We start from the raw sequence: 22,939 nt of genomic DNA, 5'->3' as shown, positions 1-22,939 counted from the left end.
ACTCAACTAGAAAACACTTTCCAAGCAATTAAAACTAGATGTAAACAATTGGAAAAAAAATTGATAGTTCATGGGTAGGATGAGCTAACATAATAAAAATGACATTCTACCCAAATTAATTTACCTATTTAGCATAATACCTATCAAACTACCAAAAAAACTTTTTTACTGAATTAGGAAAAACTATAACAACGTTCATTTGGTATAACAAAAGATCAAGAATATCAAGAGAAATAATGAAAAAAAATGTGAAGGAAGGGGTTCTAGCAGTACCAGATATTAAACTGTACTATAAAGCAGCAGTCATCAAAACGGTATGGTACTGGCTAAGAGACAGAAGGGAGGATCAGTGTAATAGATTTGGGGTGACATCAGCAAGACAGTGTATGATAAACCCAAAGAGCCTGACTTTTGAGACAAAAATCCACTATTTGACAAAAACTGTTGGGAAATTTAGAAAACAATATGGGAGAGATTAGGCTTAGATCAACATCTCAGACTCTACACCAAGATAAACTCAGAGTGGGTGAATGACTTGAATATAAAGAGGGAAACTATAAATAAGTTAAGTGAACATAGAATACCAATTCCTAAAATGATTTTAGTAATTTATTTACAAAATATAGGAGAGAGTGGAAGTAGAGAGATGAGAAGAGGGCAGAATAAGAGATCTAACTTAATGAACTAGATTTGTATTCAAGTCTGGGTTTTACTCTGGCTGGGCTCCAGAGGCCCAGCTGGAGAGCCTAAAAGTCAATCAATAAAGGGTTTAGTCATGAGGGCTTCTCCCAATCAAGGGCCCCTCCAGAGGCTAAGGTAGTCAGACTTCTTCACTCACCACATGTAGTTCTAAGGGAAAGACTTAAGAACAGTCTCACCAAAGTCTCAGGGTCTCGGGTCCAGTGCTCCTCCAGGGCCAAGTTGGGAACCAGAAGAAGAGTCCAAAAAGGGCCAAGCCCTGGAAGTTCTCTTAATTTATCTAGGTCATTTATTTTGTCACTTCCTGTGCCTTCTCTTAGTTTAGGTGTCCAATCACAACAGATGCTTTGCTTAGGACTGCCCAGGGGGCAGTCAGTCAATTCTGATTTGTCACCAACTTTTGCACATGTGGGTCACAGTCCTCCCCACTTGTGAATCAAATGGTGGTGTTTACATCTTTGGTGATTAAATATAAGCAAGGGCAGAGTAGATTTAATCTCATTATCATAGTGGCTCAAAAGAGGTCCTGGGTTCAAATGTACCTCAGAAACTTCCAGTTGTGTAACTCAGGAAGTCACTTAACCTCAATTGAGAGAGAGAGAGAGACAGAGACAGAGATTGTGAACTTCCTGCTTAACCCTTTATATCAGGGGTCGGCAACCTTTTTGGCCGTGAGAGCCATAAATGCCACAAATAATCCACTGGGGGCAGCTGGGTAGCTCAGTGGATTGAGAGCCATACAGTGCTCGCAGTGCGCGTTCCTGTAACAGTGCCTGAAAAAAAATTGACTTTATGGCTCCTGCAGAAAGAGCCATATCTGGCCCTCAAAAGAGCTTGAGAGCCATACGTTGCCAACCCCTGCTTTATATCATCTCCTGACTCCCCCGCCCCTGCCCTAGCATTCATGTTCATCCCCAAAGGCCACAAGGCCACTGCCCTCCCTTGGGCAGTGCTAGGCAAATTGGGAAGCTGTGATTGGTTCTTGTGCAGTGGGAAATATAGGAAAGAAGTAGAAAAAAATCATCTAGCTACAAATATCCTAAATCCTAATCCTAATGCCTCCAGACCGCAAATGCTAATCCAAAAGCGAATCCCACCAGAATTCAAAATCCTTATTAGGAAGCGGATATCCAAAGAGCCAGGAGATGCTGAAAAATCCACCCCAAGAACCTTCAGTGCACATGAGGCTAAGACCACCAAGAATATCACCAAAGCTCATGCTGAAGAGAGTGTCCCACTGAAGCACCAACCAAGAGAGAGTCCTCATGTGGGGCACTCAAATTCTGGAGCTACTCATGAATTTGGGGGAACTGGTGGTTAAAATCAAAATAATCACAGTCTTAAGAAGAAAAGATTGGCATTTTAGAGTTTTTTTTAAATGATGCCATTTATTGATATACCATTATTGATGTCATCATTTTCTTCATCTTTGTTTACATGTCACTGTTAGAGATGATAAAGGTCATGTTTCATTCACTTTGCTGAATGGCAGTTTCAGAAGTTAGGGCTGATCCACACTTTCACCCCTTCACCATTTTTATCTCTTCATGGGTGCTGCATCAAGTCAGCAACAGATAAGAGGAGAGTCACAATGCAAACAATAAGTGCCCTTAAATCCTTCCTTCAAGCCTTTCCTGACGTCAGGGAGGAGAAATGGAGATCAACCAGCACTTCGCACTTTAGGGGAAAGTTAAAAAAAAAGTAGTTACAAGGCCATTAGGAGGAACTTTTCAAAGAAGCTTCAAAATATTTCTTACATAATTGCAAAAGCAGATTCCTTGACTCCATATGACTGGTAGAGTACCTTAAAGAACCAGCAGGTAATGAAATACTATGGAAGAACACATAAAGAATTGTGTTGGGTTCTTAATTAGGGGGCAAAGTTTGAGTAGAGAATTGCAAGGCAACAATAATAGGTCAGGACTGACAGGATTCAGCCAATTGCTTTTAACACTTAAAATACTAGATTAGGTTCCAAGTGAATATTAGTCATTCAACAGGCTTCTGCTTACCTCACTCCTGACTCCATACCCCCACAAAAATATACACATAACAGCACAGGATGCTTTGTATTTGACATCAGCAGTTCCCCAATAGCAATTTTGTTGCGTCATTTTTACTATCCTTGTCTTTAATTCTAATTGATACCCCTGCTTCTTTTTTCATTTCATCTGAAGCATGTCACTCTAGCCTCTCATTTGAATTCTGAATTATTATGCTTCAAGTGTGTTTCTTGTGAATGGCTTACATGGGGACTCCACTTTCTAATCCATCCTAATATCCTCTTCTGTTTTACAGATGAGTTCATCTCATTCACATTCGTGGCTATGGTTATTGTATGTTTCCCTTCCTTTTTTTTAAAATTTAAACATTTATTAATAATCATTTTTAACATGGTTACATGATTCATGCTCCTTCTTTCCCCTTCACCCCCCGCTGTCCCCCCACCCATGGCCGACACACATTTCCACTGGTTTTGTCCTGTGTCCTTGATCAAGACCTATTCCCAAATTGTTGGTGGTTGCATTGGTGTGGTAGTTTCGAGTCCACATCCCCAATCATGTCCACCCCGACCCATGCGTTCAAGCAGTTGCTTTTCTTATATGTTTCCTCTCCTGCAGTTCTTCCTCTGAATGTGGGTAGCATTCTTTACCATAAATCCCTCAGAGCTGTCCTGGGTCATTGCATTGTTGCTGGTACAGAAGCCCATTACATTCGATTTTACCACAGTGTATCAGTCTCTGTGTACAATGTTCTTCTGGCTCTGCTCCTCTCGCTCTGCATCAGTTCCTGGAGGTCTTTCCAGTTCACCTGGAGCTCCTCCAGTTTATTATTCCTTTTAGCACAATAGTATTCCATCACCCGCATATACCACAGTTTGTTCAGCCATTCCCCAATTGAAGGACATGCCTTCCTTTTCCAGTTTGTTGCCACCACAAAAAGCGCAGCTATAAATATTTTCATACAAGTCTGTTTATCTATGATCTCTTTGGGGTACAAACCCAACAATGGTATGACTGGATCAAAGGGCAGGCAGTCTTTTATAGCCCCTTGAGCATGATTCCAAATTGCCAGCCAGAATGGTTGGATCAGTTCACAGCTCCACCAGCAATGCATTAATGTCCCAATTTTGCCACATCCCCTCCAACATTCATTACTCTCCCCTTCTTTCATTTTAGCCAATCTGCTGGGTGTGAGGTGATACCTCAGAGTTGTTTTGATTTGCATTTCTCTAATTATTAGAGATTTGGAACACTTTCTCATGTACTTATTGATACTTTCGATTTCTTTACCTGAAAATTGCCTATTCATGTCTCTTGCCCATTTATGAATTGGGGAATGGCTTGATTTTTTATACAGTTGCTTTAACTCCTTGTATATTTGAGTAATTAGACCCCTGTCAGAGTTTTTCGTTATAAAGATTTTTTCCAAATTTGTTGTTTCCCTTCTGATTTTGACTACATTGTTTTTGTTTGTACAAAAACCTTTTAGTTTAATATAATCAAAACCATTTAATTTACATTTTGTAATTTTCTCTAACTCTTGCTTGGTTTTAAAGTCTTTCCTTTCCCAGAGATCTGAAGAGTATACTATTCTGTGTTCAGTTAACTTATTTATAGTTTCCCTCTTTATATTCAAGTCATTCACCCATTCTGAATTTATCTTGGTGTAGGGTGTGAGATGTTGATCTAGACCTAATCTCTCCCATATTGTTTTCCAAATTTCCCAGCAGTTTTTGTCAAATAGTGGATTCATGTCCCAAAAGTTGGGCTCTTTGGGTTTATCATACACTGTCTTGCTGATGTCATTTACCCCAAGTCTATTCCACTGATCCTCCTCTCTATCTCTTAGCCAGTACCATATTGTTTTGATGACTGCTGCTTTATAGTATAGTTTAATATCTGGTACTGCTAGGCCCCCTTCCTTCACATTTTTTTTTCATTATTTCCCTTGATATTCTTGATCTTTTGTTATTCCAAATGAAATTTGTTATAGTTTTTTCTAATTCAGTAAAGAAGTTTTTTGGTAGCTTGATAGGTATGGCGCTAAATAGGTAAATTAATTTGGGTAGGATTGTCATTTTTATTATGTTAGCTCGTCCTACCCATGAGCAATCAATGGCTTTCCAATTGTTTAAATCCAGTTTTATTTGTTTGGAAAGTGTTTTGTAGTTGTTTTCATATAATTGCTGTGTTTGTTTTGGTAGATAGATTCCTAAGTATTTTATATTGTCTCGGGTGATTTTACATTTTAGAGTTTTTAACAAATTCATATAATCTTAGAGCTGTGGCAGTAAATGTGTGACTTGCCCATGTTAATACATGAAGGGTTTCAGTTATAATGAATCATGAAGATGTATTCAAAAGCTGACTCTGATGAGCAAAGTGTTCATGAACAAGACTTATGGATAGATTTCTAATATTTCACATGATTGATTTCTGAATCCTTAAATTGGATGGGACTTAAATTTGTGGAACTTAAAAATTAAACCTCTACTAGTGTTATAGCCAAAAAAGCTTATAGAAATATTATAGCTTATAGCTTATAAGAATATTATGGCCAAAAAGCTAAACTTGGCAATTAAGCAGGGGGTTTTGGATAACGTCATGCCCAAGCGGGTCAGTTATCTCTCTGACTCAAGGTTCCAGGGACACAACTCCTGGCTGACAGCCCAGGGACACAACTCCTAAACGGAACAACCTTGAAGATTAAGAATCATGTCCTGTGGCACCTGAAAGCATTCCCTACTCCCTCTGTCTAGCTATTAGCTCACCCCAAGACAAAGGCACCTATATCCCAGAAACATATATATTCCCTCTTCTGACTGCACACTTCGGGACTCTCTTTGCTGAGTTTCCCCAGCGCGCGCTGGCAATAAAGCTTTCTCCTGCTCTGATTGCATTGTCTCATATGTTCCTCTGGAGGCCACCCATTTTGAACCCTAACACTAGTATCTGCAGTCTGAAGGCTAGCAAGCAATTTGTAAAGGTCTTTTGTAATGTCAAAGACCTATAATTAACATCTGAGTAAGTTTGGGACAGTGTTCTGGAGGAAGAAGGCTTGATCAAAGTTAGGAAGAACCTTCAAAGGAGCTTCTTTCCTGGGCATCCTGCTGTACAATTATGTTGCTATCATTCCTTTATCTTGTAATTGAATGTCATATTATGATAATGCTTCTGTTGGTTTGCTTGTTTGATTGACAACCCCCAGTCCTAGTATTCTATAATAAAATCAGTGCGGCAGGCTCAGCCAGTCTCTTTCTGACTTGTATGACCTGACTGCTTGACACTAAGCTGAAGATCTCTGTGTCTTTGCCTTATGTCATTCCTCTTTTAATCTTTAAACCTTCCACCTCCCAGTCTCCCAGTTCTTGGCTTCCCTTCTAGGTGATTAAACCCATGTGAATTTCTTGGAGAGGTTGGGACTTTTCAATACAGTTGGGAAATAAATAGGAAGGAAATAAGCACTTATTAAGCACCTACTATATGCCAAACACTGTGCAAAATGCTTTACAGATATTATCTTACTCAACCACTCAACAAGCATATATTGTGTGCTCTTATGAGCCAGCAAGTATGCTAAGCACTAAGGGAATGCCAAGACAAAAATGAAATGGTCCCTGTCCTCAAAAAGCTTACATGCATTCTAACAGGGGAGACACCATCTACATAAATAAATATGTAAAAATAAATAAAAGAAAATAGCACTTGGGGAATCAGGAAAAGCCTCACCTAGAGGTTTTCTTGTGAGCTAAACTTCAAAGGAAACCAGTAAGGAGGCAGTACATCTCAGAATTCATTCCCAGGGCTTTCAATTCTCCTAAGTGATTTTTCCTCCAATGAAATAATGAGAGAACAATTATGTGCTAAATTGTAGGACAAATGCTAATGGCTGCTAGAGCTCAGATAAGGGAGTAGAGATCATTGAGGACTGGGATGGTCAGAAATGGAATTTGGAAGTTGAGTTGAAGTGGATTATGGTGGGTTATGAAAGGCAGTGTGGTAAACTGGAAAGAACACTACTCGTAGATTTAGAAAGACTTGGATTCAAATTCTGCCTCCAGTCTTTATTAATTTTATAAACTTGGACAAGTCTCTGACCACTCTGTATCTTAGTTTCCTTATCTGTAAAATGAAAAGGTTGGATCCAATGGCCTCTAAGATTCTTTCCAGCTTTAAATCTAGGATCCTATGATTTGGTTGGATGAGTAAGGGTGAAAGCATTCTATGCATAAAGAAAATGTACTGGGACTAGAGAGGGGCTGTCTTAAGAAGAAAAGACTGACATTTTAGAGTTTTTAATAAATTTACATAATCTTGGAGCTGTGGCAGTAAATTTGTGACTTGCCCAAGTTAATATGGTTAGGAAATGAATAGGAGGGAAACAAGCACTATCCACCCTAGATACACACTGATCTCACACACAGAGACCTGCTTGCCTGTTTTTCTTTTTCCCCAAAGACCCTAACTCCTGCCCCCAGCCCTCTCTCATCTCCTTCGGGTCTAGGCTTCCTAGTAATTCCAACTCTAGTCCATGGTTCTGTGAGTGATACTCTCTGCTTGCCTCTTCCTCATCCTCTTCTCCATTCAGACTCCCTTCACTCTTACATCCTCCCATCTAAGAGGCACACCTCTACCTCTTTATCCCTTTCCACTTTTCCCTACTTGTCTCTGGGTCTTATTAAAATAATTGCTGCTACCTTCTGAATACCAATCCTGACCTTTTCTACTGAGTACTCAAAGAATGAGGCATGGCCATCCCCATCCCCATTTCGTAATTTCATAAATTAGGAATTCACAGGTGGCCTGTGATGGAGGCATATAACCAAACCTTTAGCCAAGAGCTGGGGAGAGGGATATAGAACACCTAGACTGGTATAGGAGATGTGAGAAGGGAAAGTGTGACTCAATGGTAAATTGGGAATGGTGCCCTGTGGCTTTTGGGATGTGAATGTGAGTGTGGATAGCCAGTAGCTAGTTCTAGGAGAGCCATGTTCCTGATTGCTACAGAAGACGCTCACCGTGAAGGGAGAAAAGGGAAATGAGGCTCAAAGGAAAGTGGAGGCAGCAGAAGTCTGGTGCCTTCTGGGTTCCCGGCTTAGACTTACCTGGGACCTACACCTGAAGAGTTGGTTTCCAAAAGGCAAAGTAATCTCACCTCCTAAGGGTCCCAATCAGATCTAAAGAGGCTACTCTACTAGGCCCTGGCCTTGTCTATCAGCCCTAAGGCTACCTATTTAGCCCCCAGATTACTCTACCAGTTATTAGACTATTATGCCACCATAAACTACTTCTTTTTCAAATAAAATTCTTTTCTTACTTCTCTTTGGAACAGTTTGAGTCTTCCATTCTTGGGGCGAGATCCTGCTACAAACCAGGTTGTATTTCTCCCACAACTCCTCTCTACTTTGTCTATGATCCAATGATACTGGCCTCTAGGCTGATTCTTGGTCAAGACCCTCCATCTTATAATTCTGCCTTTCTCTTAGTTGTGTCCACTGCTTGGAATATGCCCTCCATGCTCACCTTGACCCCTTGGATTCAGTCTTCTCACTTAACATATGTCATTTTCTGAAAAGTTTCTCCTGGTTCCTAAAACTCTTAGAGCTTTCCTTCTGAGTGCTAGACCACCTACTTCCTCAGTTCTCCAAATTCTGCCTAGGGTTTGAATTCTCTCTGGGCAACTACCAACCAACACAGTCATCTCTGGGGCTTATAAGGGTGAAAAAGGAGTTTTGTGGGTTCAATATATTAAAAGGTGGTCAACAGGGGAAATTTCCCCAATTCAGGAATAATCTCAAGTCAAAATTGACTTTTATGGTGATTTATTTACAATTAGGAAGGTTGAAGGTAGGGAAATTGAGAGAGAGAAACTCTTGCCCGGACCAGGTAAGAATTTAGAGGCCCAGCAGAGGGGCACAGAGGTTAATTAAACAAGGCTTCTAGCTACAAGGCCTTTTACAATTAGAGAGGCAAGAGAGGCCTCCTTGAGGGTAGAGCCTCCAGAAACGCCAAGGAAGGAGAAAGGAAGTCAGCCTAACTTACCCACGTGACAATTCAGAGGGAAGAAGTCAGAGGTCCCACCAGAGTCTCAGCATTCCAACACGCCTCCACGAACCAGAAGATGCTCTCTTCCACTGAAGACCTCAGCTGACTGAGGACCTTCTCCTTTTAAAGGGGTCACTTATGCATCACTTCCTGTTCCTCCCTCCTAATTTGCGTGTCCAATCACAATAGACAATTCTTATAGACCACCTAGGGGGCGGTTAGTTGATTCTGATTCGTCCCTCACTCTACCACATGTGGGTTAGGACCTCCCAGAATTAGAGGTGTTGTTATCTTTGGTGATTAAATCTAAAGATGGGCAGTGTAGACTTAATCTAATTATCACAGGCTCCACTTTCCCTATCTCTTCAACACCTGCCTCTTTCCCTCCTTCATCCCCAGGACTCAGACCCTCCTCCTGAGCAGGAAGATTGTCATAAAACCTGGGCAGCAAACTAACTGAAAGTAGAGGTCCCTATCATTTGAGGTGCTGATAGCAAGTGTCTCTTGAGAAAAGATTCTGTAGGGTATCATTTAGAACTGAATCTAGATCTGGTGGGACTGTCTTAAAATAAAGTATAATGTATTATCACTTAAATTCACTTGTGTTTTCCTATCATGATAATTTGACCATGTATAGTGTGATAATTAGATCAAGTCTACACCACCCATCTTTAGATTTAATCACAAAAGGTGAGAACACTTCTAATTCTGGGAGGTCCATAACCCAGGTGTGCTAGAGTGAGTGATGAATCAGAATTGACTGACTGCCCCCTAGGCGTTCTATGAAAAGCATCTATTGTGATTGGACACGCAAGCTAGGGGAAGGCACAGGAAATGACACAAAAGTGACCCCTTTAAAAAGAGGGAGTTGAGTGAATGAGAGGTCTTTGGTGGAAGAGGGCATCTGGTGACAGACCTCTTCTGGTTCATGGAGGAGTGCTGGAACACTGAGACACTGGTGAGACTGCCTTAACTATCTTCTTTGAATTCCACATGATGAGTTTAAAGACTGACTGAATCTTCCTGAACTTCTCTTAAGAAACTTCTTTTAATAAGACTCTGTGAATGAAGTTTTGCTCCATTTGCCTCCCAGCCTCTGGCCCTCTGACTCTCAGCTGAGGGTTAAGATCTACCCGGATTAGAGGATCATAGTAAATTACCTGCTGGGTTAGATTCTTATTTCCTCATTTCCTCTCTCTCTTCTTAATTGTAAATAAACTTCCATAAAAGTCAATTTTGACTTGAGATTGAGGATTGATAATAGTTCAATCCTCTGGCGACTATAAAAAATCCTTTTCCCCTCTTACAATAGGTAGGACAGACCATAATGCAAAATATGCTTAAAATTTGATATGTAAGTGATAGGCTTAGAAATTGTAGAAATAAGTGTAATTGTATCAGTTATGTTACACTGGTCTCTGAGTACAATCAGTCTAGAGCAGTGATGGGCAAACTATGGCCTGTGGGCCAGATGCGGCCCCCTGAAATGCTCTATCTGGCCAGTAATAGGGCTTATCACAATAAATACAAGAATTTTGTAAAATGTATCATTGTTATTTTTAATACATTATATTGGCCTGCCTAAAGTTTTTTCCCTTTCCTTTGGCCACCTCTTTAAAAAGTTTGCCCGTCACTGGTCTAGCTTGTCGAGCCGATAGATTCATGGTGATTTTCTAATGTAAGGACAGGTTTGCAAAAGAACAGTTTGGAATGTTTGGAAAAGAGGTGATTGACAGAGCAGCAGTTGAGGACAGGCTCAGAGGATTGTGGGAAAGAAAGAACCTTGGGGGAGGTCTTTGGTCTCTGATCTCGGAGGAGAGAGGAAGGACTTTTGCTACCTTGGGATTGAGCAGAGACTATCTGAAGGTTTCCTTGGACATCGGAATACCCTGAAAGACATATTGCTGTTACTGGCTTCTCTATTACCAATTGTGGAAGAGTTCTAGGATTTATTGGCGGCCAAAGGGTGGGTGACAGTTGTGAAGACTCTCTGTCCTGCCTTACTACAGAGACCCCTTATTGAGTTATTAATCTGCTAGGTCAGCTTAGTATAAGATATAGGGGAGGGAAGGAGAATTCCTGGTCTGGATTGAACAGTGAAGAAGGACCTTGATACTTCGGGTTAGATCAGGGACACGCACCACTGCCCTCTCCTATCCTATTCATAATAATAATAACCTTTTGTGAGCAGTCAGATTGTAGTATTTCTGGTGTAAAAATAAAATAAGGTCCTTTGGAGGGGTGGAACAATAGGAGGTATTGGTGAAACCTCCTATATGGATGGTAAAGTGAGTTTACTTAGAATCTACTTTAGTGACCCTGCAGCTAATTGTGATTTATAACGAATCCACTAACAGGAATAAGTTGCTCACTTGACTCCACCTATTACCACTGACTAATGAGGGAGTGATTGGCTTTCCTCAATTAGTAATTAGATTATAAAATGAACGCAAGAGTAATAAACTCTGATATTCTGAACTCTATTTCTGACTGCGATTGTTGAATTTAAACCTAGAAGATCATAAGCTTACAGTTGTCTTCAGTAATGGCCAGGAGAATTTTCCCCTTGGAATGTTGAGAATAAATCAGGTCAGTATCAGCTTCTTTTATATTAACTAGTTTAATGATGCTAAATAAGGTAAAGGAAAGGTTGGGGTGAATTATGAGAAAAGAGGGATTAAGGATGAATCCTAAACCTTATCTATATATTGAGTTTATGCTAAATCTTCAGTAGATTCTTAAAGAAGCTGATATCCTGAAGCCTGCCTGGCAGATTGCCTGCCCAGGCCAGAGGCCTGACTCTGATGGTGTATCTTAGTGCAAGGTGATTGTGATTTTATAGTTAATCTTCTTGCTATTATTTAGATTTGTATGTGGATGCTGAATGATGAATAAAGCTGGATGCTGATACATACGGAATAGCCTATGAGCAGGCTAGGTACCTAATCCTAACAGATATCAGTAACCTAGCTAAGAGACAATCCTGAGATGATCCTGCCCTCCAGATTGAGACCCTGATGTCCTGAGTTTTCCTCCTTTTTTTCAAACCCTTCACTTCTGTGTATTGGCTACTAGGTGGAAGAGTGGTAAGGGTGGGCAATGGGGGTCAAATGACTTGCCCAGGGTCACACAGCTGGGAAGTGTCTGAGGCTGGATTTGAACCTAGGACCTCCCGTCTCTAGGCCTGGTTCTCAATCCGCTGAGCTACCCAGCTGCCTGTCTTCCTCCTTTTATAGGCACATCTCAACTGACTTTTGGTCTCATGCCAGCTCAAATGCCCTCGTTGCATTCTGTGTTCTAACTCAAGAACTGGCAATCATGCTGGTCCAAAATGACTTCTTGCAAAAGTGTTTACACTGGGAATACAAGGAAGCAGAGAGGAGAAGAAGGGAAAGGGGAAGGGCTATCTATTCAGGTTCTGGCTTCATGAAGTCCGAGACCACCTGCAATTCAGCCTTAATCCAGCAGGGTTGGGATTTGAAGGGGGTTTCTTGGGTTCAAGGCATTTAAGCCAAGCCCTGGGGACCTGACACTAACCCCAAGAGAAATCCCTTATCAGTTCACCGACACTGCTCATCTCTGTCAGTACACCCCTTACACAGAGAATTCAGTAAGGGTGAAGAGAATTGCCCAGACGGGCTTCTTCACTTAAGCCTGTCTAATCAACTAACATCTTGAGCCTCTCAGAATAATCATTCTTACACTATGTAAGACAATTTGATAATGCCTTTAACTGAACAGACTGTCAATCATTTTATTTCATATTTTAAATCCACAATATCATTTGTTATCTTTAATTTTTTCCTTTATAGGGATTTTTGAGGTTATGAAATGATGAATTAAGGTATTTGAGAGGGTGGTTAGAATGTTTAAAAACTTAAGCATTTAATTATTAAAAGTATAAAATTAGGAGTATGGTCCTTATTTTTCTTAAATTTTATTAGAATTTACTTGGATAGGTGGAGACAGAGAATTAAAGAGAAAAGACTTTTAGCTATGTGGGTCCTCACCATATGACTCCCTCAGCCACCTTCCACTTTACCAATTCCTCCAGAAAGAGACCCTACTTCCTTGTATTCAATCTTTTTTCCTCCCTCTTCCTCCTTTGCTTCATTCACAGAGTCTATTAAAAGGAAGTTCCTTAAGAGAAGTTCAGGAAGATTCAGTCTTCAAACTCACCACGTGGACTTCTAAAGAAGATATTGAAAGCAGTTTCACCAAGGTCTTAGCATTCCAGCCAGCACCCCTCCATGAACCAGGAAAACTAGAAGACTCTGAAGAGCTTCTTCACCAGCAGCCCTCTTCACCAGAAGATCTCTCTCCAGCAGAAGACCTTCTCCTTTTAAAAGGGTCACTTATGCATCACTTCCTGTGCCTCTTCTCTTACTTTACATGTCCAATCACAACAGATGCTTCTTTTAGGATTGCCTAGGGGGAGGTCAGTCAATTCTGATTTGTCACCCACTCTAGTACATGTGGGTTACAGACCTCCCCAAATTGGAAGTGCTCTTACCTTTGGTGATTAAATCTAAAGATGGGCAGTGTAGACTTAATCTAATTATCACACTACCCACACTCCCAGATCCACCCTCCACCTAGCAATACTCAAAATTGAGTTCCTTTTGTCCTGTACATCCTGGGTATTTATAGACAGGGGTAGGTCCAACTGCCTTTTGGCCCTGGATCATGCCACCTGGGTACATTCTGAGGTCTCAACCGACGATTCTGTCACTCAAGGTGTCCTCCATCTTGTCCCAGAAGTTCCTTATAACAACAAAAAGCCAATTAGGGAGCACTCCCCTTTGGCATAGGAGTTTACATCCAGAATAAATGATAGGCACAACCCCCTTCAATTCAGTTAATTGTATACCAAAGTTCATTCAGGATCTTTTGATGTAGTGTATAGTTTCTGTAGGCATCCTTATGATATCTTTTCCAGAAGATCCACTTTCTTGATTCAGGGTTTTGGCAATTTTCTTTTCCTAAAATTGCTTTAAAAGATCTTGAACCTTAGATTTTAGGATAATTATACAATCCCCCTTTAGGAGGGTTTTGACCAACAGTAGAATCACCCCAGGATACATGGTTGAGTTATGGGGTATGTTAATCAATTCTCAAAAGAAAACCAAAAGGGGGCAGCTGGGTAGCTCAGTGGAGTGAGAGTCAGGCCTAGAGACAGGAGGTCCTAGGTTCAAACCCGGCCTCAGCCACTTCCCAGCTGTGTGACCCTGGGCAAATCACTTGACCCCCATTGCCCACCCTTACCACTCTTCCACCTATGAGACAATACACCGAAATTAAGGGTTTAAAAAAAAAAAGAAAACCAACCCCCCCCAAAAAACAAATAAAAGAGGAAAAATTAAACTCTGGATAAAAATATATATAAAAATCCTATGTGTATAAAATTATGAGTAAAAATAGAACCATAATAGGTCCTTGAATCACCAGCAAGGCCCAATTAAAGTGACCTGTGTCCTACAAGCCTGCACGACAATTGCAATAATTATGTGCTCACCCACAGGCAGCCAGGATTATGGAAAACTGCCATACTATAAACAGAAAGGGGACAAGAGTCTGAGGTAAAAGAGAAGTACAATTCCCTGGTCTGATTTTACTATTAATCTCAGGAAATGGAGAGCCAAAAGGAAAGTCAAAAGGAGATACTTGTAGGAACCTGGCATGGGGAAGTCCAGCATCTGAATTTGTCAAACAGCTACTTCCTCAAACCGCAAAACAAGTCCACTGTCTTGGCATATTATTTATTATTATTCCTATTGACTCCCAGAGGAGCATAGGGCCCCAACCATCTCACGCCAACGGACTCTGTTCTGGGCAACTTCCACCAACTGGGCATATCTTTGCCAGGTCTGTTTTGGCCTTCCGATTTTTCTCCTCCCTGGTGGGTTCCATATTTTTTTTTCATAGCGTCCTGACTGATGGGATACTGAATTGTCCTTTCCCAGAGTCTGATATTGGAGATCTTTTCAGGCCATCTGATGTCTTGGCATAGATCCTCATCAATTCCACAAGGATTGTTGGTCTCATTGACCTTGTGCTTCTTTGCACTGTGCAGTGGCTCTTTTGTGATCCCTTCTTCTGAGATTAGATGCAATTGTTAGTTAAAGTCCCATAGGTTTTCATAGTCTAAAGCTTGTGGGTATGCACCAGCATTGGGGCTAATAAACATTGTAAACTCATCCTTCAAAATAAAAAACAATACTGATTCCATGTACTCAAATACAAAAAATAAGAAGAGAAAAAAAATCAAATATCCTATTGAAAATAGAAAGAAAAACAATGAAAAAATCAGAAATTCATTCAACAATGGGTCAGCTAAACATAGACATATCACAAGAACTTTTCATTCAAAGGAGAGCTCTATTTCCTCTCTAACTTGGCTATGATCCATGGTGCAAGCGTAAATAGATTTTTAACTGAACACATAGCTAATAACAAAAACATACTAACTGAAGGTAATATTGTATAATGGAACATCTTATATTAGATTAACATGTGAACTTAAAAGCAAACTTAAATCTAAAAACAAATAAGCAGCAAATACAATATATGTGACAGGATACAGTCACTCAGTGTCAATAGAAGATACGTTTTACATGTGAGAAATGAACCCAAGAGCCCTTTTCTTCGAATTTGATACCTGTTGGAGTAGTACACTGGAAATTATATACACCTGGGTGTAGATCTATATTCCAAATTGCTTTAGAAAAATTTCTCCACTATAGGGAGGGGAACAAACTGAAACAATTAGCATCAATAAGGCAGTGGGGTCTGAAAAGGCTTAAATTTCACCTACAGACCCTTTGAGATCCCTTCCCCTCTCAAGTACCATCATTCATATAGATACCTTTGGCCACATCCTTGGCCACACATTTGGCCGTACCTCTGGTCATTTTGGCCACTTCTCTGTGGTACCTCACAATAATAACAGATTCCCTGGCATGGTGCATTATGGTCTGAGTTATAATTTAGCCTATTACAATCACTGATCCTGGTAGAGGATCTATTATTATTATTTCTCCAGCTTATTCTATTTTCTTGGAGCTGGTTTCTATAATCCATAGTGTTATATTGAAACTCTGGGAGCAGAGAGTCACCCTTGATTGACGGGTGAGGACTGTTGGATCTTAGAATGTTCCCAGAGGCTGTGAGGACAGGGGAGAAAGCGGTTGGCCAAGAGGAGATAAATACCCTGGCAGCCCTGATTTTGGTTCCTTTCACTTCCCTTGGACTGGAGATCTGTGGATCCTGGTCTTGTGGGGATTGGTGACTTGCTTGGCTCAACCTTGCAAGAACCTCCTGTCTTGTACCTGAATAACATTGCCAACCTGTACCCAGACCATCGCTCTTCTGATTCTACTGCCCCTAGATATTTAGGAAATCAAATCATCTGTAGTTATCTAGGTTTCCCAGGGCCTGGGAGGGATCCGGGAAGTGGGCAAGAGAAGAAGAAGTGGGTGGAAAGGGGTGGTACCTGAAGGCTGTATAGGCATAACATCTAGCAGGAAGAAGAAGCTGAAAGACTTCAAGCAGCAGCTTGCTTGCTCTGGTTTGGCTGTGGCCAGGCTGAACCAGAGAAGCTAACTATCCAGAATCAATTACCTGCCTACAGCTCTGAGGGCTTATTATTATCAAATTAGTTAGGGTTTCCCAATTCCTCTATCTATTTTCCCCAATACTCATTTTGCTAAATATAGATAAACTATTCAAGTACCTTCCTGGAGTGGTGGTTTCATAACTTCTCTGGGAAGGGAGTCACACAGTCAGATAAACCATTTCCAAGGCTAATGAGCCCAATATCTATCATCAGTCAACCCCAGGTGGGACCTGAAGGGATACCATCCATTGACCTGAAGGATCTTGCCTGGGCACTGTTATAAAGGAAGGAGTTGTTATATCATCTAGCTAGGTGGCAAGCCTCAGTTGATCTTGCACTAGCCACATAGCAGTACTATCACTGCTGTCACATAATTATCAGTGGTAGTAGTTCAGTTCACCCTCCCTCTCCATCCATCTATCTGCCCATTTATTTTTTATAACAGTTTTCGGTGAGCCAGCTAGGAGACGAACCTAGAATCTTCTTTCCCACAAAAAAAGCCATTGGTTGACTCTTGTGTTCCTTTAAAAGAGCAATGACTTCTTTGTATTATAGCTCCTTCACTTACTTGCCTCTTTAATTCAGCTATTTCTTAATTTCTCCTCTAATTCAGATTTTTCCTTCTTTAATCTCTCCACTAATTCAGATTCCTCTCTGTCTTCACTTTCATGGCCCTCAAAGACATATACTGCTACCCTCTTTAATGTATCAATGCCCATAGGGAATAGTCAGGGCAATTTTTCTTAAAATAGTTCTTAATATCTTGAGAGAAGTGATTTACAAAATGCTTCCTTATATGTCTAACATCTTTCTCCTTAGAGATAAGGAGGGACCTTAGTATCTTAGGTCAAGATAGCTACATCATAGTTCAACAAGTCTATCCATGAACTGAGATGGTCTCATTTTCACTTTGTCTCAAGTCTTCAAATTTAGTCCAATCACCTAGCCTGAACAAGCAAGCTCTCAACCCCTTTAGTAGTGCTTTCCTAGCTTCACATAGATGTATGTAATCATTGGCTGAATTCAGGTCCCAATTAGGATTTTCAAGGGGTCAACACATTGTACCCTCAGTCTGGGTCCCACTAAGAATGGAAAAGACCTTGCTTCTATCACTTTCTGTTAATAACTACTATAGTAATTCATTTATGTCATCCCAGCTTGGATTATAAATTTTTTAGATTTAATCACTAGAAGTGCATACACTCCACTTATCCTTCAGTGGGGGGAAGGTGTGTGACCTGCGTGTGCTATAGTGGGTAACAAATCAGAAACAACTGTCCCCTGGTCAGTCCTGGGAAAAGCTAAAGCTACAATTGGTCCATGTAAAGTGGAAGGAATGCACAGGAAAGTGATGCAAAAAAGCATCTTTAAAAACAGTTCCAACTTCTTGTGAGGGGAAGTTCTACAAAGTTCTTAGAGAATTTTTGAGGTTGTTGGAGGATCTGCTTCATGGACCTGGGACTTGGATCTTCCCTTAGGACTACTATGTGGGTGAGTAAAAAGGCTGACTCCTTTTCCTGGCTTTTCTGGAGGTACTATCCTCTGGAGAGGCACTTCATCTTGAAGGAGGCCTTGTGACTAGAACCCTTGTTTAATTTACTTCTGAGACCCCTTTTGCTGGGGCCTCTGAAGTCCTGCCTGGTTCAGAATGGGCCAGAGTAATTTCTCTCTCTCTCTCTCTCTAATCTCTCTCTCTCTCTCTCTCTCTCTCACATTTCTCTTACTTTCTTTCTCCTTTTGTAAATAAACTACCATTAAAAGTCATCCTGATGTGAGTAATATATTTTTGGTGACCACATTTTTGTATATTTAGTCCAATCATTAATTTTAACCCTTACAATCTCCCAAAGTCTTATGGAGAAAAAGGTGTATGATATCTAATATTTACTAAGTTCCCTCATTTATCAGAAGTGGAAACATCCCTTAGAGGGAAAAGGCCTGTTGTTCTGGTTGGAGCTGAGTGGGTGGGTGAAGGGTTGGGGAGAATTTGGGCGGGGAGGGGCTGGCTCAGTGGTGAGGAGGCAGAGTAAAGTAGATTGAGTGGGGGTGCTAGGAGAGGAGGAGACTAGGTAGGTTGGGTAGGGCTAGTCATGATGGGGGGAAGAGAGGGGAAAAAGAGAGCAGGGAGAGAAGGCAAGTAAGGAAAGGGAGCAAGGGGAGAAAAATAAGGGGGAGGGGCTGGACCAGTAGAGGGAAGGAGTAAGTGGGGGAGGCAGAGGGAGAAGTTGAACAAGGGGTAGGAAAGGGTGGGTGTGGGTTTGGGTGATGGGCAGGGAAAAGCTGGCCAAGGCAAAAAAGGAGTTGGGAAAGGCAAGAGCAAGGGTGGGCAGGGTGAGGCAGAGAGTGGTAGGCTTCTATGGTAAGGGGGGGGGGTAGAGAGATGGTACTAAAGGTGAGCTGGGAGGTGAGGGGGGCATGGAAGGGAGAAGGGTGGAAGGAGTCAAATCCTAGCCTGTATCAAGCTGAGGAGGAGCTGAAGGAGTCAAGCCAGAATGACCTGGATCTAGAGAACGAACAGCCTCATGACTGGTAGACAGTGAAAGCAGTGTGTCAGGGATTTCAGAGTCAATCAGACTATTTTCAGGGGTAGTGGGCTTGGTTGAATTGTCAAGATAGTATGTCCATAACCTCTCCTTGTTATTAATGGCCAGTTTAAATAATTTAAAAATTTTGAAATGAAATGAGCCATACCTTGGGCACCTAAAGGATTTTAGTGCCCAGGCTTTGCAGGGTTTTTTCATCTCCTTTTTTTGACATCCAACCCTCTTTAGGGAGCCCTTGTTCATCCCAAATAAATAGTACCTTATGCAATGGAGAATCCTCAGGCACTTTACTGGTTCTATTGTTTATTTTCCATAATGCAAAAAGGACTTAGTTGACATTATCTGGTCAGAAACTATTGCTTTTGTTCACTGAATGTAGAAAAAAACTCAAGTCTTTCTTCCCTAATCTGTTTGGGAAATTTCCTGGGTCTTTCTACTTTATTTATTTGGGGCTTCTTCTATAGCTATTGTTGTTGAGGAGCCCAACAGTAGCTGTGGTACTAGTCTATTATTGCTGAGGAACTTAAATAAAGGATCCCACAACAGTTTTAATACCCTAGTGAAGAAAAAAAAAGTAAGACATAATGTCCTTTGATTTTATTGTAGAAAGCAACCCAAACTAGATTAGGGTTATATAAGACATCAATGCAAGGCAATAGTACTAATAATGAATAGATATTTATAATAGCCAAAATAGTCTTTTTAATTGTTATTTTTTGAAAGAATGGATCACTGAAGTGGTATATCCAATTAAATAATATTTCATTTAATTTTTGATTTAATTCAATTTCGTTGATTTTATTAGCAGTTTTTAAAAAGTTGCTTCTCTTCAATTTCATTCAATAAAATTTACGTAATTATATTTAATTTTGTTTTTATTATATGTGTATAATTTTTAAATTGCCTGTAGTTTTACTTTTGCTCTGTTGGTAGTGTTGCCCTGGAGTGCAGTATATGCTGTGTGCCTTTAGCCAAAGCTAGGAGTATGGAGCTTTAATACCCTGTTGGGAAGCCAGAGGTCTAAGGTCATGGTCCAGCGGGTGGCATGGGAGATCCTTGGTATGGGCTGATCTCTAGATCTATTTATCATCTCTGATAATCTGAAAAGGGCAGCTTAATTGATAAGGAAATAATGGGACATGGGAGACGATCTTGACTGTTAACTCATAGTTGCTTCTCCCCAGTGCCATTGGGTCACAAGTTTATTATATAAGAAATTCAAACTCCCCTTCACTGAAAAGCACAAGGATAGTTTCCCACAACTACACAGAGCTGTATTTTTAACACAGACAACACAACAGGTTTAGAAGCTTCAAGGTGAAGATAAGAACCAGGCTGGACTTTCAGCTATATTTGTTGTCACCAAGCCAAGTATGAGAATACTATTCTCAGGGGCAAATGCCCCAGCTAAACTAAAGTTTCAGCCTTGGCTGCATTTCTGACTAAAGGGGAAGAATGTTAACCTCTTAAATGCTGGTTTGCTAGGAACTTAAAGCTTTTCAATAAGGCCACAATGCTTTTCAACAAGAAATCACAAGGATCACAAAAGGGGTCAAAAGAGGAGTCTCATTTTCATCGATTCTTATTGGCTTCCCACAGGCTGAGGCTCCAGTCTGAAGCCCCTCTGAGCTAGGGTCAGATGGGTCGGCTGGGCATGCTGGTTGTTGCAGGGCTTAGAAGCTGCCAGCACAAGGAAGTGGACATCATGGGTGGGGAATGGGGGCCCTTGCTGAAATTTTGCCACTTGAGATGCTCTGTAGGGAGCTGCCTTGGCAAGAGGTTGAATTAGGTTCTGGTCCCTCAGGGACTCCCTGCTGTGAAGCAAGGAACCCTTGGTGTGAAGTGGGGGAGCTGCTTGGGACCAGCCATGCTGGGGGCACCCTGGCTGTGGCTACAACAAGATGGAAGTACCAGGTGGGGATATCTTGCCTGCTACTCCCTTCAATACCCCGCCCCCACCTAAGCTAAGGTTGGGGCCAGCTGGGGACTTAAAACTGGCTCCAAGAAAGATTTTTTGCCTTTTTCCCTTTAAAAGAGCAAAAGATTCTATCAAACCAAACCCAAGATTGGTGACAGCTGCAGTCATTTCTAGTTGAGGCTGGAGGCTGGTGGTGGCTGGTGCCTTGAGCAGGTCTGCCCTAGTGTCTATTTTAAACTCCTCTAAAAAGCTTAAAAAGAAGTGAAACTCTTCTCCATAGTGGTCACCATGGTGTAACAACTAAAAGTAGGAGCGTGGTCCTTATTTCTCATTAATCTAATTGGAATTTACTTGGATAGGTAAAAGCAAAGAGTTAAACAGAAAAGCCTTTTAGCCATATGGGTGCTCTCCACATGGCTCCCTCAGCCACCTTCCCCATCCACAGGGTCCTCCAGAAAGAGACCCTACTTCCTGGTCTTCAACCTTTTTTCCTCTCTCTCCCTTCCTGGTCCCCTTCAATCATGCCTGTTACTAGGACCTTGGGATGCAGGTAAGACCTCATGCATGATCCTGGAAGATGGCCCTCTCCACACAATTAGACATCTTGTTTTAAAGCAAATGATAGCTTATTGTTTCCCCCTTTAACTTTGTACTTATTTTGCTTGTAAAGCTTTGAATTTGAGATAGTAAAACTAATCTGTGACATATCTCATGTTGTCTATTTCTTATTTGGTCAAATTCATATCCTTATCAACAAATTGGTGTAAAAGGTAAATGATTCTTAATTTTTTTTCACAATTTGCTTATTGCATTACACTTTAGGTCTAAATAATATGTCCCCTTGGACCTAATCTGAGTAGAACTTTTGACAAACTAGAGTGAATTGTCTGATTTAGAGCAAGGTAAGAGCTCAGTGTGAAAGTCTATGATTTCTCTGATGCCCAGCAAGATGGGAGCTCCAACGGAATGTCTTTCCACATTGCTTGCATTCATAAGGTTTCTCCCCAGTGTGGATTCTCTGATGTACAGCAAGATAGGAGCTCCGACTGAATGTCTTCTCACATTGCTTGCATTCATAAGGTTTCTCCCCAGTGTGGATTCTCTGATGTACAGCAAGATAGGAGTTTCGACTGAATGTCTTTCCACATTGCTTGCATTCATAAGGTTTCTCTCCAGTGTGGATTCTCTGATGTCGAGTAAGATTGGAGTTATAACTGAACATCTTTCCACACTGTTTGCATTCATAAGGTTTTTCTCCAGTATGGATTCTCTGATGTCCAGCAAGAGTGGAGCACTCTGTGAATGTCTTCCCACATTGCTTGCATTCATATGGTTTTTCCCCAGTGTGAATTCTCTGATGTTCAGCAAGACTGGATCTCAGTCTGAATGTCTTTCCACATTGGTTGCATTCATAAGGTTTCTCCCCAGTGTGGATTCTCTGATGTAGAGCAAGAGTGGAGCACTCTGTGAATGTTTTTCCACATTGCTTGCATTCATAAGGTCTCTCCCCAGTGTGGATTCTCTGATGTCGAGTAAGAGTGGAGCACTCTGTGAAGGTCTTTCCACATTGCTTGCATTCATAAGGTTTCTCCCCAGTGTGGATTCTCTGATGTCGAGCAAGAGTGGAACACTCTATGAATGTCTTTCCACATTGCTTGCATTCATAAGGTTTCTCCCCAGTGTGGATTCTCTGATGTACAGCAAGATGAGAGCTCAGACCAAATGTCTTTCCACACTGCTTGCATTCAAAAGGTTTCTCCCCAGTGTGGATTCTCTGATGCTGAGCAAGTTTGGAGTTCAGATTGAATGTCTTTCCACACTGCTTGCATTCATAAGGTTTCTCCCCAGTGTGGATTCTCTGATGTATAGCAAGACTGGAGTTCCAACTGAATGTCTTTCCACATTGGTTGCATTCATAAGGTTTCTCCCCAGTGTGGATTCTCTGATGCTGAGCAAGACTGGATCTCAATCTGAATGCCTTTCCACATTGTTTGCATTCATAAGGTTTTTCCCCAGTGTGGATTCTCTGATGCTGAGCAAGACTGGATCTCAATCTGAATGCCTTTCCACATTGTTTGCATTCATATGGTTTATCCCCAGTGTGGATTCTCTGATG

At 41.1% G+C, this 22,939-nt stretch overlaps 1 protein-coding gene across 1 annotated transcript in view; it reads right to left on the bottom strand.

Annotated features, from left to right (window-relative positions):
* ZNF594 (zinc finger protein 594) overlaps positions 1–22,939 on the bottom strand; it is a 57,731-nt gene that overhangs the window by 5,797 nt on the left and 28,995 nt on the right. The window contains exon 2 of the mRNA XM_044656738.1: positions 21,748–22,933. Within this exon, the coding sequence (XP_044512673.1) occupies positions 21,748–22,933 (1,186 nt within the window). The remainder of the gene's footprint in view (positions 1–21,747; positions 22,934–22,939) is intronic.

This window comes from Gracilinanus agilis, chromosome 1 (genome assembly GCF_016433145.1).
Source record: "Gracilinanus agilis isolate LMUSP501 chromosome 1, AgileGrace, whole genome shotgun sequence".
Classification (NCBI taxonomy): Eukaryota; Metazoa; Chordata; class Mammalia; order Didelphimorphia; family Didelphidae; genus Gracilinanus; species Gracilinanus agilis.
Note: the sequence above shows the minus strand (reverse complement) of the source record. Positions and strands in the feature narration are given on the sequence as shown.